Genomic DNA, 12,824 nt, shown 5'->3' with positions numbered 1-12,824 from the left:
CACCAGATTCTCCAACACTTTCCCTGGTTTTCTATCTCTTCTAGGTAATAGAAGCTGGCTATCCTCTGCTTAGGTGAATGTCAAGCCTACCTGGTGCCAGAGAGTCAAAGGGCTCAAGAGAATCTTCACTGAGGATTGGAGTGTCTTCCAGTTGATCAGGAAGATGTGAAGGATCATCTAAACAGCTCACTGTGGGGTCAGGAACCAGGACTGAGACCTCTTGGTGTAATGACTCCACAGAAGAAACAGAGCCATTATAGCCACACATCTTTAGTTCTAGGGAATATCAGGAAAGAGCAAAAGTCAAAATCAATGCCTTCTATTGGTTCATTTAGCTACAGCAGGTAATTAGTTTTTGATAAAAGGATAGTCAATTCATTCAACATTTATTGCTACTAGGGTGCCAGTTCTATGTTGGGAACCTATCTTATCAAGACACTCTAAATAAGCAGAGATATGCTGGTAAAAATCAATCCTATGGCGAGCAAAGAGAGGGGAAAGGAGATTGGGGTCTGAGATAAAAACCCCACCATGTTCTTCGATGTTTTCCCTGATGAGTGGGAACACAGAAATATTCTATGATTGTATAAGGTGGTCACCCTTGTACTGAGAATTAAAAGCAAGCTAAGCTTTTAGCTATTTTGAGGGAAACAATGAAAGAGGTTGTCACATGTACCAATGCCAACAACAAAAAGGAAACTGGGTAAACAAGCAATGGTATGTTCTGCCTCCTTACTTCCCTCCTTCACAAGCCAATCACTATCAGTTCTCAGCTCACTTTAGCAGCCAGCCTCAACTTGCCATAGTTGAAACAGCTTCAATGCCCACTGCTAATGCCCTAACCCTTTAGTATTTTTCGGAAGAAGCCCTTCTTGATGCAGTGTCTGTTGGGGCTGTTTCAGGCTCGCCCACCTGCCCTCTCCAGGCCAGCAGCTCTGCATGAGCTTGAAATAATTTGCACTCCCACTCGCGAGCTGGTGCTGCAGCCACAAAAACACCAGCCACTTGGCTCTGCTAATCACCAACATGCAAATCAGCCTCCACTGCAGAGAGCTGGAAAGACAAGTTTTCCTCACCTCAAAAGCCACTGTCCCCCACAGTCCCATTTTCCTTCTTCCCACCCAGTTCATGGACCCAGTTATACCTGGCTGTTCCTCTTCCAGCTCCAGGCTGCCTACCAAGCCAGTGCCATTCTCTGTCACAACTGTCAGCTCCTTTTCTGCTGCCTCATCAGGATGGATCCCACTGCCTACCTCCTGGGAGGGCGCAAAGGTCTGGATGCTAGATCCCAACATAGGAGAAGTCTGTGGGGAGGTGAAAAAACCTGGGGGTCCATTGGGCATCACCTCAAAATTCTGGTCAGGAAAGGAATCATACAGTTCCTGTGAGTCGAAGTTTAGCCCCATAGGACTCTGGGTACCGTTGGCCCAGAACTCTTGGCTCCCAGCCCGAAGGTTAGTGTTGTGACTTGGGGATGAAGGTTGTCGGCTGCCCCCAAGGATGCCGTTGAGTGGGTACTGTCCCCCCGAGAACTGGGAGAGAAGGGGTGGGTCCTTGAGGTTGCTGCCAGGATTGGCAGATGGGTACTGTGAGTAGTTCCAGAGACAGTCGTAGGCCACGTTGGGGTGATGGAGGTGTGAGGTGCTGGAGGAGTGGGGAGCAGAGTTCAAAATCCCTGAAGTAGTAGTGTGAGATACAGTAGATAAGCCATTAACATTCACATCCCCATTCAAACCTGGCAGAGAAGGAGAGAAAAGGGTTAGTTATGGATATATACGTAAGTAATTCTACCAAAGAACCCCAAAGTAACAGCATTGACTAGAAAAAGGGAAGGTGAAATGGTGGGGGAGTCCCCCTGTTATATTTAGCTTTTGGGCCTCTGGGGAACACCAAACCCAGATGCTCTTGGAAGTAAGCTTAATAACTGCCGCTGAGGCTGCTGAGTAGGGGGCTGGGGAGCTCTCCAGGTCTACCATAAGAGCCACCAGCAGAGAGCTGGCTGTTGCTGCTGCTATAGACTTTATTAAATGAAGCTGTTTGCAGACTCCCTACAGTGACTTGCATTCTCTCCCACTCTTATTCTCTAGGGGAATTCTTCCCTTGAAGGGGCATGAATAAATTCTCCAATCCCCCACACCCGTCTTTCCCTAGTGCCTATTTGGCCCCACAGTGGCACCAGAAGGGATAGCCTCCATCTCACTGGCACATGCAGATCCAGCACTTTGTGCCGGGCTAAGAATAGAATGTGCAGTCACCACAGCTACAAGATTCCAGCTCAGAAGGTTGGGCTGGGTTTTGCCCTTCCCCATAAGCCCATAAAGGTAGTATGTAGTGGGTAAAATTCTTTGCATGACCAATACTGCAGAATTCAGCTCAACATCAGTGACAATCTCTGGGATGATGAAGGACAATGAAATAAAAGGAACAAAGATACCTAGGAAGCTGGGGTGGGGGAACCCCAATGAAATAAAGGAACCTCTTTCTATACGCAAGCCTCTTGTAGAGGATAGGAGGGCAAGTGGCAAGTATAATCCTATTATAGTAAGGAGAGAAGCATGTGGACTTCTCTCTGCTTCTAAGCATAAAGGACTTGAAATCCAAGCAAAATTTTAAGAGGTACTTGGTACAGACATGATACAGAGTAACTGATAAGCCAAATCTAGAAAAGATCAATCCTGGCAGCAACATTTTCATCTGGAATTATAAATTTCTCTCTGGAAAAGCTAGGTAAGCACTAAACCTTCCCTTATCCCTATTTTCTATCCAAGGAAAGGAGACGACACAGGCAAATTTACATCTGCCCTCTTCTCTGCTGCACAAAAAGGCAAACATACACGAACCCTTCACTCATCCTCCCCACCACTAGTCCTAGCCCAAAGTTTCTCCAACCTCTAAAGGCAGTGTTTCAGAGGGCCGGTCCTTTATTTCTCTCTGATGGGTCCAACCTGGTCATCAGCAACAGTAGCCACCTCACTATTCTCTGGCAGTAGCCAGGGAACAGGGCTGACAGAAGAGCAGGCCAAGGTGAAAAAGCTTATGTTTTCCTAATCCCCTCCAAACTCATCAAGACTAAAAAATGTTGCTTCCAGAAACCCCTAGAATTTAGTCTTAGAAGTCTATTTCTCTCTAGTAGCTGGAGTTCTATGGATTTACTTTCTCCTCACCTAGGAGGAAATAAAATTGTGGAATAGCTAGCCCAAAGTGGAGCCAAATCTCCTCCCATCAAACTATGCCCATTCCCACCCCAGGCCATGTGGCCCTCACACTCACTTTTCCCTTGCTGGGGGAAGTTCATGGGAGACCCGTTAGTGTAGAGGCCCTCCCCTGAGGAAGGAGAGGGTTTCAGTCCTGAGGCAGCAGGTGCAGGGGGAAGGCCAGTAAAGTTAAAATGGTCGTTTGCCTCCATTTCTGTAGGAGGGGAAAGAAAGGGGGAAAAAATACTGGCGGTTAAACAAGGTTATGTCATCTGGAATCTTCCAGAGGGAATTACCCCCCTTCCCTCCCTTTTTTCTTCTCTTGAGAAAAGGAGGAAATATACCCCTAACCTGGGCAATGACCCTATTGAAACAGTCTTTTAAAATCAACTTTATAGTGATTTAAAAAAAAAAAAAAAGTTCATGGAAACAAAAAACAAAACAAGACACAAGTCTATAAAGGAGTCTGCCCTCTGTGTAAGCCCCACCCTCTTAATTCCCAGCCCAGGCTACTCTAACCCTCTGTTAGATATTATTGGCCCCTGATTGTAACATTTAGCATTCTCTATGGTTGTTTTATACTCAAGATAAGACGAGAGTCCCATTCCCAGGGTCCACAAAAATGTTCTCAAAACCATCTTTTTGACAGGAATCCACAGAAATGGGGGTGTTGGCAGGAAAAGCATATTTAATATGCATGTTTTATTATACCTAAACTAAACAGTGTCTATGTTACCCTATCCACACTTCTAGATATCCTAAGTACAGTTACATGAGTAAAGGGATTTGAAAAAGAGGCTACATTTCAGAAAAAGTGAATATGGCAAAATTGAAATCATCCAGGGATATTCTACTACTTTTTTTTTTTTTTGGCAGTGCTAGAGATCAAACCCAGAGTCTCAAACATGCTAGGCAAGTGGTCTACCACTGAACTTCACCCACAATCTCAATATTCTATTTCTTATTTGTGGGAAATACCAGGCTCTCCAAGAATCTAGGTTAAATAAATGTCAGTGTTGAAAAATTGGTTAAATGAGAGTGTTCCAAAGAATATTGTTATGTCTACCGTGGTTAATTCCTAATGTTTTGGTTTCATGGCCTAAACATACAGGGTCATAAAGAGAACAAAAGATGCTTATGATTGCAGGGGTTCAATGAGGGGCAGTAAGGCTAAGAAGCTATTCTCTTTTTCCTGAATATGATGTGATATAGTACTATGGAATGATGAGAAATGAAACCCTTGATCAGAATAAATTTAACTTTGAAAGAGCAAAGAGAAGAAGAAAGATAGGAGGCAGAAGCCAGAATTTTTGGCAAAGTCTGATACATCAGATACTTGCGATATACTAGTACATATTAATGATATGTGAGAATCTGTCTTGATACACAAAAAGCACCTCCTTGGATTATAGTATTTTTTGTGTGTGTGGCACTAGAGATTGAACCCCAGGGGTGTTCTACCAATGAGCTACAACTCCAGCCATTTTTTGAGACAGAGTCTAAGTTGAGGTTGGCCTCAAACTTGTGATCCTTCTGCTTAGCCTCCCCAGTCCTAAGATTATAGGTCTGCACCTCTGTGCCTGGGGGATTACATTACTATATTCTCAAGGGCAGAAGAATTCACAAAGAAAAGTTTCTTTTCCAGTTCCCAAGATGAAGCATAAGAAGACTTAGGTGATGTATGAATTAACCATTTGAAAGGGAGAATAAATTGGTTAAGAACTATTTGGCCACGGGCTGGGGATGTAACTCAATTTAAAAAAAACCAAAAACAACTATATGGCCACTAGCCAACATTTGTAAGAGTTATGCTCATGAGTATACCACAAACTGCAAATGAGACCTCGTTAGGTAAATTATATATACAATATATACAATTCTGGACATGAAATATAAACCCTTTCTGTATAGTACATGGCATTATAACTAAGGTTTTCCAAATTAATATCACAATTATCTCTACCTTAACCAATTAACTAAAACAAGTAGTAAAAATAAAAGTTTGTGTTTTGTTGACTTAAGGAGAAAAACCTTAGGACTCACTTCTTTTCCGTATAGGATTTTCTATTTCTATTCTAAAGTAAGTATCAGGCCTCAAATTGCTGTGCATAGATGAATAAACCAAGTGTCTAGAGAAAAGACCTCATGGTCCTTCAGAATTCCCCTATTTTATTGTTAAATACTACTCCTTATCTGTAGAAGGTCTGAAAAATAACCATCATAAGATTACTAACCTTCTGAAGAAAGGTCATTCCTTAATCTACAGGTTAAGCTTGCTTAACCCACAGAGCAAAGAGGAAATATGGTAGTTCATTTCAGATATCCTGGAAATGCTATGCCTGGAGAGTCAATTTCATTTGGTTCTCTCCCCAGCTTCACCTCTCCTTTTCTCCAGTTTTATGCACAGCCACATCTTCCCTGCTCTGTGAGGGGACAGGGACGGACGAACAGACACATACACACACACACTTTTTCTTCCTTTGTACTCTGAACTACACCTTCTCACTCAATGATGGACCACAGTTAATTTTTCCATTCTCTATTTGAATTCATGAGGAAACTAATGACCTCTTCGCTGCTCAGTGAAAGCATGGCATATCCTGTTTTATGAAATACATACTGTACTTCACACAATAAGTGGATGGCTCACAGAAATCAGAGATTTAAAAGGAATGGGAAGTTATCTGGTACCTGAGGTCTGCTTCCACACCTGTTCCAGTAAATCATTTCACACAATCATTTCACCTACAAGCCTTCTAGGCACACAAAATACTCTTAGTGTTGTTCAGTGAGGTCAGCACAATGTAGAAGGCTCTGGGTTCAAATAGTAGCTCTACTATTTACCAACTTTTTGACTTGGATTTAAACTTGTTGAACCTCAGATCATCATTAGCAAAAAATTCTGGCATGCACTTCCAGGACTTGTAAGGACATCTACATAAACACTCTAGCACAGAATTTTTGTCACCCAGCAAACATTCAATAAATGTTAGCTATTATTATTAGACAAACAGTAACAAGAATGATCAGTTTTCAAAATGAAATTCAACTCTATAAGGTCTAAATACAATTTAAAACCACCACTAGCACAGAAGATACAAAACCAGGGATGACCCAGTCAGATCTCCCTATATTCAACTTGACTCCTGATTTCAGCTGTCACTTAAACATGGGATCCCAATATGTGAATACAATGAAAATGTAAACAGCTCCTTCCCACAATAAATCTAGGGTTATTTCATTCTAACCTTCCTACCCAAGATGCTTTACACAATAATGCCTTAAGATAAATTCTTTCAATCCAGAGCTAGTAAGAACAGTACTAGCTTTCCTTTGAACTAATAGAATTTAAGCTAAAAAGAAAGAAAGAAATCAGCCAGTGCTCAACCTCCAGAAAAGCAGACAGTTCTCATGATCAGGAAGCACAATCAGACAAGCACCCAGCCCAATCCCAGACGTACATAAATGGATGTCTTAAGAGCTCTTGTGTTGGTATAGGGGTGTAGCTCAGTGGTAGAGTGTTTGCCTAGCTGGGTTCAACTCCCAACACAGTAAGGAGGAGGAAAAAAAGCTGTGTTTCATTTGTTTTTTAATTGTTGTTGCTGTCTTTTCCTTTTGCAGTACCAAGAATTGAACACATGGGTTCTCTACCACTAAGTTACATTTCATTTGAGAATTAAGTCATACTGCCTCTTAAATTTTAAGCAGTAAGACATGGCCAAGCTGGCTGCTTTTCTCAACTACAATCAGAGTTTCTACTCTGTGGGACTATGACATGGTTTTAACAGAGAAAGGCTGACAATGCACAAAGTATTGAAATAAATATCAATGTATTTCAGCACTGTTGCAGGAATCCTATCTGACCAATTCTAACCCTTACTTAGGCCTCTGAGGCTACTACCCACTGCCCCCCCCCCCCGCCCTATCCCCCAAAAAAACCCCACAGGGTCACAAGATACATCAACACTCAACACCCTCGAGCTGTAGACTTAGGTAATTTAATTCCTGCAGCTCTTAAAAAAAATCCTTCCTTGCATATTACACCAAAATTTCACAAATGGGAGATTTCTATTAGGGTGTAGGGACTGAGACCTGATTGAAACCCTGCTTTAATACAAAAAACTTCCTAAACTCCAGGGAAGTTCTAAGCTTTCAAGTTCCTGACTACAAATAGCAATATCTGCCTTTTGTATCTAAAAACCTCTTTTCCTTAACTAAGTCACCATCTTCCTCCACCAATAGAGTTCTAAGTGCAGAGTTTCAAAACTGACATGCCCTCTTCTCAAGTCAGGACAGCCCATCTGACAACACTGGTTAATGAGCTTCCTTTGGAATTCTGACTCAGACACACTATTATGCATCAACTGAGGCTCATTCTCTTTCAAAATGTCCTTTCCTTAACCCTCTTTCCTAGTTAGAACTCTATGTGAGGCTAAAGGAAGATGACGAAAGGAAGATTATATTGGAGGCAGCAGGGGGACTCACAGAAAACTGCCATGTCCAGGCTGCTTAAGACAATACAAAGATAACTTGTTCTCTGTCCTTACTTCTTAACTATGTAGGTTCTACAGCATCAACTGGATATTAAGTTCCACTATTATTATTTCTAGCATCTAATTTAGTGCTAAACACAAGAATCAAGTTTTTGTTGAGCCCATAAACCAAACAAATAGATGAGTAAGTCTACTCTCCTCCTCTGACTACCAGCTTACTATCAAAGAAAGGTTGTGGGCTTTACACCTATTTTTCAGAGAACCAAAAAAATTCAGTTTCATTCTATGTTCATAAATATAAAAATCTCTAGAGGAAAGAAAAGACTCAGATCTTGACATGATTTTTGATAGCTATCCCCTATAAGCCTGGGGAACAGGGAAGAAGTGAGAATGTAAAAAGTCAATAAATCCAAGTTCTAAATTAAATATTCTAACAGATTTAACTGAATACTCAAGGTACCACAGATTTGAAAACATTTAAATAAAGGAACCACATAACAACCTAGGTTAGGTTTTCTGTTAGCTTTGGTCATTTCATTATCAGAAAACTAGAATTGTCCCTGAAATTGCAGGACACTAGAAGCAGAGTCCAGAGTTTTATAACAAGTATTTTTGCTTTTAGGTCTGATTGTTTTTCAGAATTTCAACAATCAAGGGCTCCAACTCTTCCTCCAGCAAGATGGTCCCCTCTCAAAAATAAGCTGAGCAAGCTGCTAAGAACCACAAGAGTGCTCGGTGTAGTGACCCATACCTGTAACCCATCCCAGGCTCAGGAAGACTGAGGGTTCAAAGCCAGCCTCAGCTACTTAAAAGAGATCCTGTCTCAAAATACGTAAATAAAAAGGGCTGGGGATGCAGCTCAGTGGTTAAGTGTCCCTTGGTTCAATCCCTAGACCAAAAAAAACCCAAACAAACTAAACCCATTAGTGCCAGGTGTGGTGGCACTATTTCCAGCTGACAAATTAAGTTTACCAAACAAAAACACATTCAAAGAAAGGTCTCTCAGGCTACACAGTAGGCATTTTTAAGAGCTGCAGGAATTATCCCATGCAATCCCAGTAATGCAGGAAGTTCAAAAATTTAAGAGCAGCTTGGGCAACTTAGCAAGATGCTATCTCAAAAATTTTTTAAAAGGCTGGGGATGTATCCTAATGGTAGAGCAATCTTGGGTACAAGCCCTCCTATCTCAAAAACAGTGGGTGGAGGGAAAAGTAAGCTAGAGATAATCTAAAGTATAAAGAATAATCTAAAGTATAAAGGGGCTGGGGCCGTAGCTCAGTGGTTAAGTGCCTTCCTTGCAAGTGTGAGACACTGGGTCGAATCCTCAGCACCACATAAAAACAAATAAATAAAGATATTGTGTCCATCTACAACTGAAAAAAATTCTTTTAAAAAGAATAATATGTGTAGGTAATATGCAAATAATATATTTTATATAAGGAACTTGAGCATTCTCACATTCTAATGTTCTTAGGGATCCTGGAACCAATCCCCTACAAATATGACTGTGTTCTCTTTAGCGAAGGGAAGGGACAAAACACAAGCCAATGAATGCTAGCTACTCTTGCTGCTGGTGACAAGAATTTCCAGACCCTGTTTAAAGATAGGGTTATTTATTTTCCTCCCTGTTTTGTTTTGCGTAACTTTTTTAAACTTTAAAATTAAACAATCTGACAAAGCTGGTGAAAAAGTCCTCACACATAAGAGATAACTCTGAAGAAAGTGTTTACCTTAGGCTATGAGACCTCTGAAGATACCAATATCCTAAGAAACAAATCAGGAACATTATCTGGGCCAGGAAATACTTCAAAAGTTGTACCTTTCACTATTTCCTAGGACATAAAAACTGGTATTATTGCCTCACTTACTACAGTACACACAAGGTCAAATATCCCCGTTATTGACTACCTTTAATACTGTTTCAACAGTAAAAAAAAAAAAAAAAAATTTATATATATATATATATATATATATATACACACACACACATTAAAAAAAAAATAGGCTGGGTATGGTGGTGCACATCTATAATCCCAGTGACTCAGGAGGCTGAGGTAGGAGGATTTCAAGTTCAAGACCAGCTTTAGCAACTTAGTAAGGTCCTAAGCAACTTGACGGGACCCTGTTTTAAAATACCAAAAAAAAAAAAAAAAAAAAAAGAAGGGGTTAGGGATGTGGTTTAGTGGTTAAGCACCACAGGGTTCAATTCTCTCACCCCCCAAAATAGAGAGGGGCTTGACCTCTTCAGAGGTGAAAAGGTCAACAGCCAGGAGACAGCAGCAGCAGCCCTAACAGGATTTGCTTCTCTCTTGGTAACACCTGCTTCCAGAAACAAGACTGCAAAATGAATCACTAAGACATTTTAGATTTCTGGCAGGCTGAGGTCAGCTCACGTAGTTCTCTTTCTACCTCAGATTTTTTCTTTTAGAAAGAAATTAAAGAAAAGGATAAGTCAATATTAAGAATCTATTTCTTTTTTTTTTTTTAAAGAGAGAGTGAGAGAGGGGAGAGAGAGAGAGAGAATTTTTAATATTTATTTTTTAGTTCTCGGCAGACACAACATCTTTGTTGGTATGTGGTGCTGAGGATCGAACCCGGGCCGTTCGCATGCCAGGCGAGCGCGCTCACGCTTGAGCCACATCCCCAGCCCAAGAATCTACTTCTCTGGCACAGTGTGGTAGTATACTTCTGTAAACCCAGCTATTCTGGAGGCTGAGGCAGGAGGATTGCCAGACTTGGTAACTTAGCAAGAACGTGTCTCAAAATAAAAATAAAAAGGGCTGGAGATGTAGCTCAGTAAAGAGTGCTCCTGGTTTCAATCTCCAGTGAGGACAGGGGGAAGAAATCTATTTCTTTGATAGAAAAACGCTTTCACTTTACAAAAAGGCAAAAAAAGGTTTGCTTCAATTTTGTATCAAATGAAGTCACTGTTTTCTCAAAATCTGCTTCTATTTCTTTCAAAGACTCCAAAAAATAGAGTAATCTTTTCTTCACTCCCCCCCAACCCACCCACCCAGTTCTGGGATGAAACACAGGGTCTCAATCATGCTGAGTAAGCATTCTACCAGCACTCCAGTCTTTTAACTCCAACAGGCAAAATCAATCTACTTCTCAGTCAGGTCCCAATTTAGGTAAGAAAGGGTTGAAAAATCAGTGTGTGAGGCTGGGATTGAGGCTCAGCGGTAGAGTGCTTGCCTAGTGCGTTCGAGGCCCTGGGTTCAATCCTCAGCATCATATAAAAATAAATAAGATTATTGTGTCCAACTTCAACTAAAAAATAAATATTTTTTAAAAATTCAGTGTGAAATCAACTTTATCAGAAAGCAACTTAAAGAAACCAACCAGTCTAGAGGAAGGGGTAAGAAAAAGGACAGATGACATCAGATGAACTTCTTTTTACTGTTTTCGGAATATCAACAGTCCCAATGTAAAAGAGCAATGATGTTATTTTATCAGTTATGATGCCACTTTTTCATACAATCATATACATCTCTGTTCTTATCCTGGATCTTCAATCTAGGAATCTACATCCAGGTAGCAGGTTTTTGACTGGAAAAAGATTATTTAAATGCTAGGCTTACACTGTTTTTAGGATATTCCAAATTATCTTAATATTTTACTCTCAAAATCTGAACTCCTGTGGCCAACTCTTATCATCCCTAACCAAACCCAGTGTGTAACAAAATGTCTGGGGACACAGCACACAGTACCATTACTTTATGCTACAGAAGAAATCAGGTGAAAAACAAAAAACACAAAATCTGTGCACATGACTATGCACAAAACAGAAAAATCCTACCATTCTCCAAGAATAAGGAGATCTTCTTCTATGAACTGAAGAGTAATAAAATAACATAATAAAATAAATCTCTTATTCTAATTAGTTCTGCACAAGGTAAAACCTCTAGCACCCTAAGTCAACTAAACAGGCTTCCCACAGAGACTGTCCTTAGGCTAGAATCACCAGATTCAGAACAAGCTTGCCAATCAGCCCCTTACAGATATACAAATCCTAATCATTGTTAAATCTTCTCCATCTCCTCTTCTCTCTCCAGTTCTCAGGATCTACCCTTCTTTAATTCACAAGCTTACTTTTTCAGGTGCCTTACAAAACAGAAACTGTCATATTAAGACCAAACTAAGCAAGACCCCAAGTTTTGGCAGGTATGCTGAGGGAATCTGCATCACTAGTATTTAACATGTACTCTGTTGGTGGATAATGGAGTGTTTTTCTATGACCTCTAGCTCAAAGGTAAAAAAAAAAAAAAAAAAATCCAGAGACAGAGATACTCTGGAGAAAGGGATCAGGATCAGTGAGTCAACTGTAGTTGACTACTTCCAGCTGATAAATTAAGTTTACCAAAACAAACAAATAAACAAGAAAATAACCCCACATTCAAAGAAAGGTCTCTCAGGCTACACAGTAGGCAGAATCCAAGTTTGCCCAGAAGGCCTCAGAAAATGAAACCAAATCTGATTTAAATGGGCATTTCAAAACAACGAGACAGAGACGGGCAGCAAACGAGACACAGAGACAGCAGCAAACGCACAGCTGCCATTTCCCGGCCACTTCCTGCAGGAGGCTGGGGGAGGGGCTGTTTGTGTACAGATGGAGGTGGAGGCTATCCCCCCTATTACCCTCCAAAGGATACAAATCCCTTACTCCAGTAAGCCTTACAAAGAATGACTGCGAATAGCATTGCCTTCCCCTGAAAATTGAGAACACAGAGAAAGAAAGGGATGATGCGAGATCACCTTTTCTGCCACGGAAACGGGGATCCCCTTACTGAGGGATTTCCTTGGAAAGGAATCCCTCTTTATTCTTCCCCCGAGCCCAGTTTAAATCTCAATGCCTAGCATCAGGCCTATCGACCCCTATCTCTGGAGAGGGGGATTCTCCCTGGGAGTGAGGGCCCCATGCCAAGCAGCACCATCCCCAGCCAGGCCCTCTCCAGCACTTCAAGCTCAAGAGATCCTGCGCCCTCCCCGAGGGAGACGCGCTCAAGCTCTTGGAAACCCTCAACCCTTCACTCTTCACAGACAAAATGCCCCGATCCCCAGAGTTTAACGCACCCAGGGAACCCCCTTACACACCCCTTGAACGCGGGCAATCCCCACCCCCAACGAGGAGCCCCTC

General features: G+C 41.3%; 2 protein-coding genes across 8 annotated transcripts in view; one reads left to right on the top strand and one right to left on the bottom strand.

Moving 5' to 3' along the window:
• Rbms2 (RNA binding motif single stranded interacting protein 2) overlaps nucleotides 1–715 on the top strand; it is an 89,008-nt gene extending 88,293 nt beyond the window's left edge. The window contains exon 14 of the mRNA XM_078053294.1: nucleotides 45–715. The gene's annotated coding sequence lies outside the window, so the exon portion shown is untranslated. The remainder of the gene's footprint in view (nucleotides 1–44) is intronic.
• Nucleotides 1–12,824, bottom strand: part of Baz2a (bromodomain adjacent to zinc finger domain 2A) — a 34,099-nt gene that overhangs the window by 15,469 nt on the left and 5,806 nt on the right. For 6 of the 7 annotated variants that reach the window (XM_005335644.5, XM_021733503.3, XM_078053291.1 and 3 more), the window contains 3 exons: nucleotides 3,271–3,408; nucleotides 1,145–1,735; nucleotides 91–276 (listed from right to left, as the gene is read on the bottom strand). In XM_005335644.5, coding sequence (XP_005335701.1) covers nucleotides 91–276; nucleotides 1,145–1,735; nucleotides 3,271–3,406 — 913 coding nt within the window. In that variant the 5' untranslated portion in view covers nucleotides 3,407–3,408. The remainder of the gene's footprint in view (nucleotides 1–90; nucleotides 277–1,144; nucleotides 1,736–3,270; nucleotides 3,409–12,824) is intronic. The other variant, XM_040280459.2, reaches the window with a different exon arrangement.

This window comes from Ictidomys tridecemlineatus, chromosome 6 (genome assembly GCF_052094955.1).
Source record: "Ictidomys tridecemlineatus isolate mIctTri1 chromosome 6, mIctTri1.hap1, whole genome shotgun sequence".
In the NCBI taxonomy this organism is placed as follows: Eukaryota; Metazoa; Chordata; class Mammalia; order Rodentia; family Sciuridae; genus Ictidomys; species Ictidomys tridecemlineatus.
Note: the sequence above shows the minus strand (reverse complement) of the source record. Positions and strands in the feature narration are given on the sequence as shown.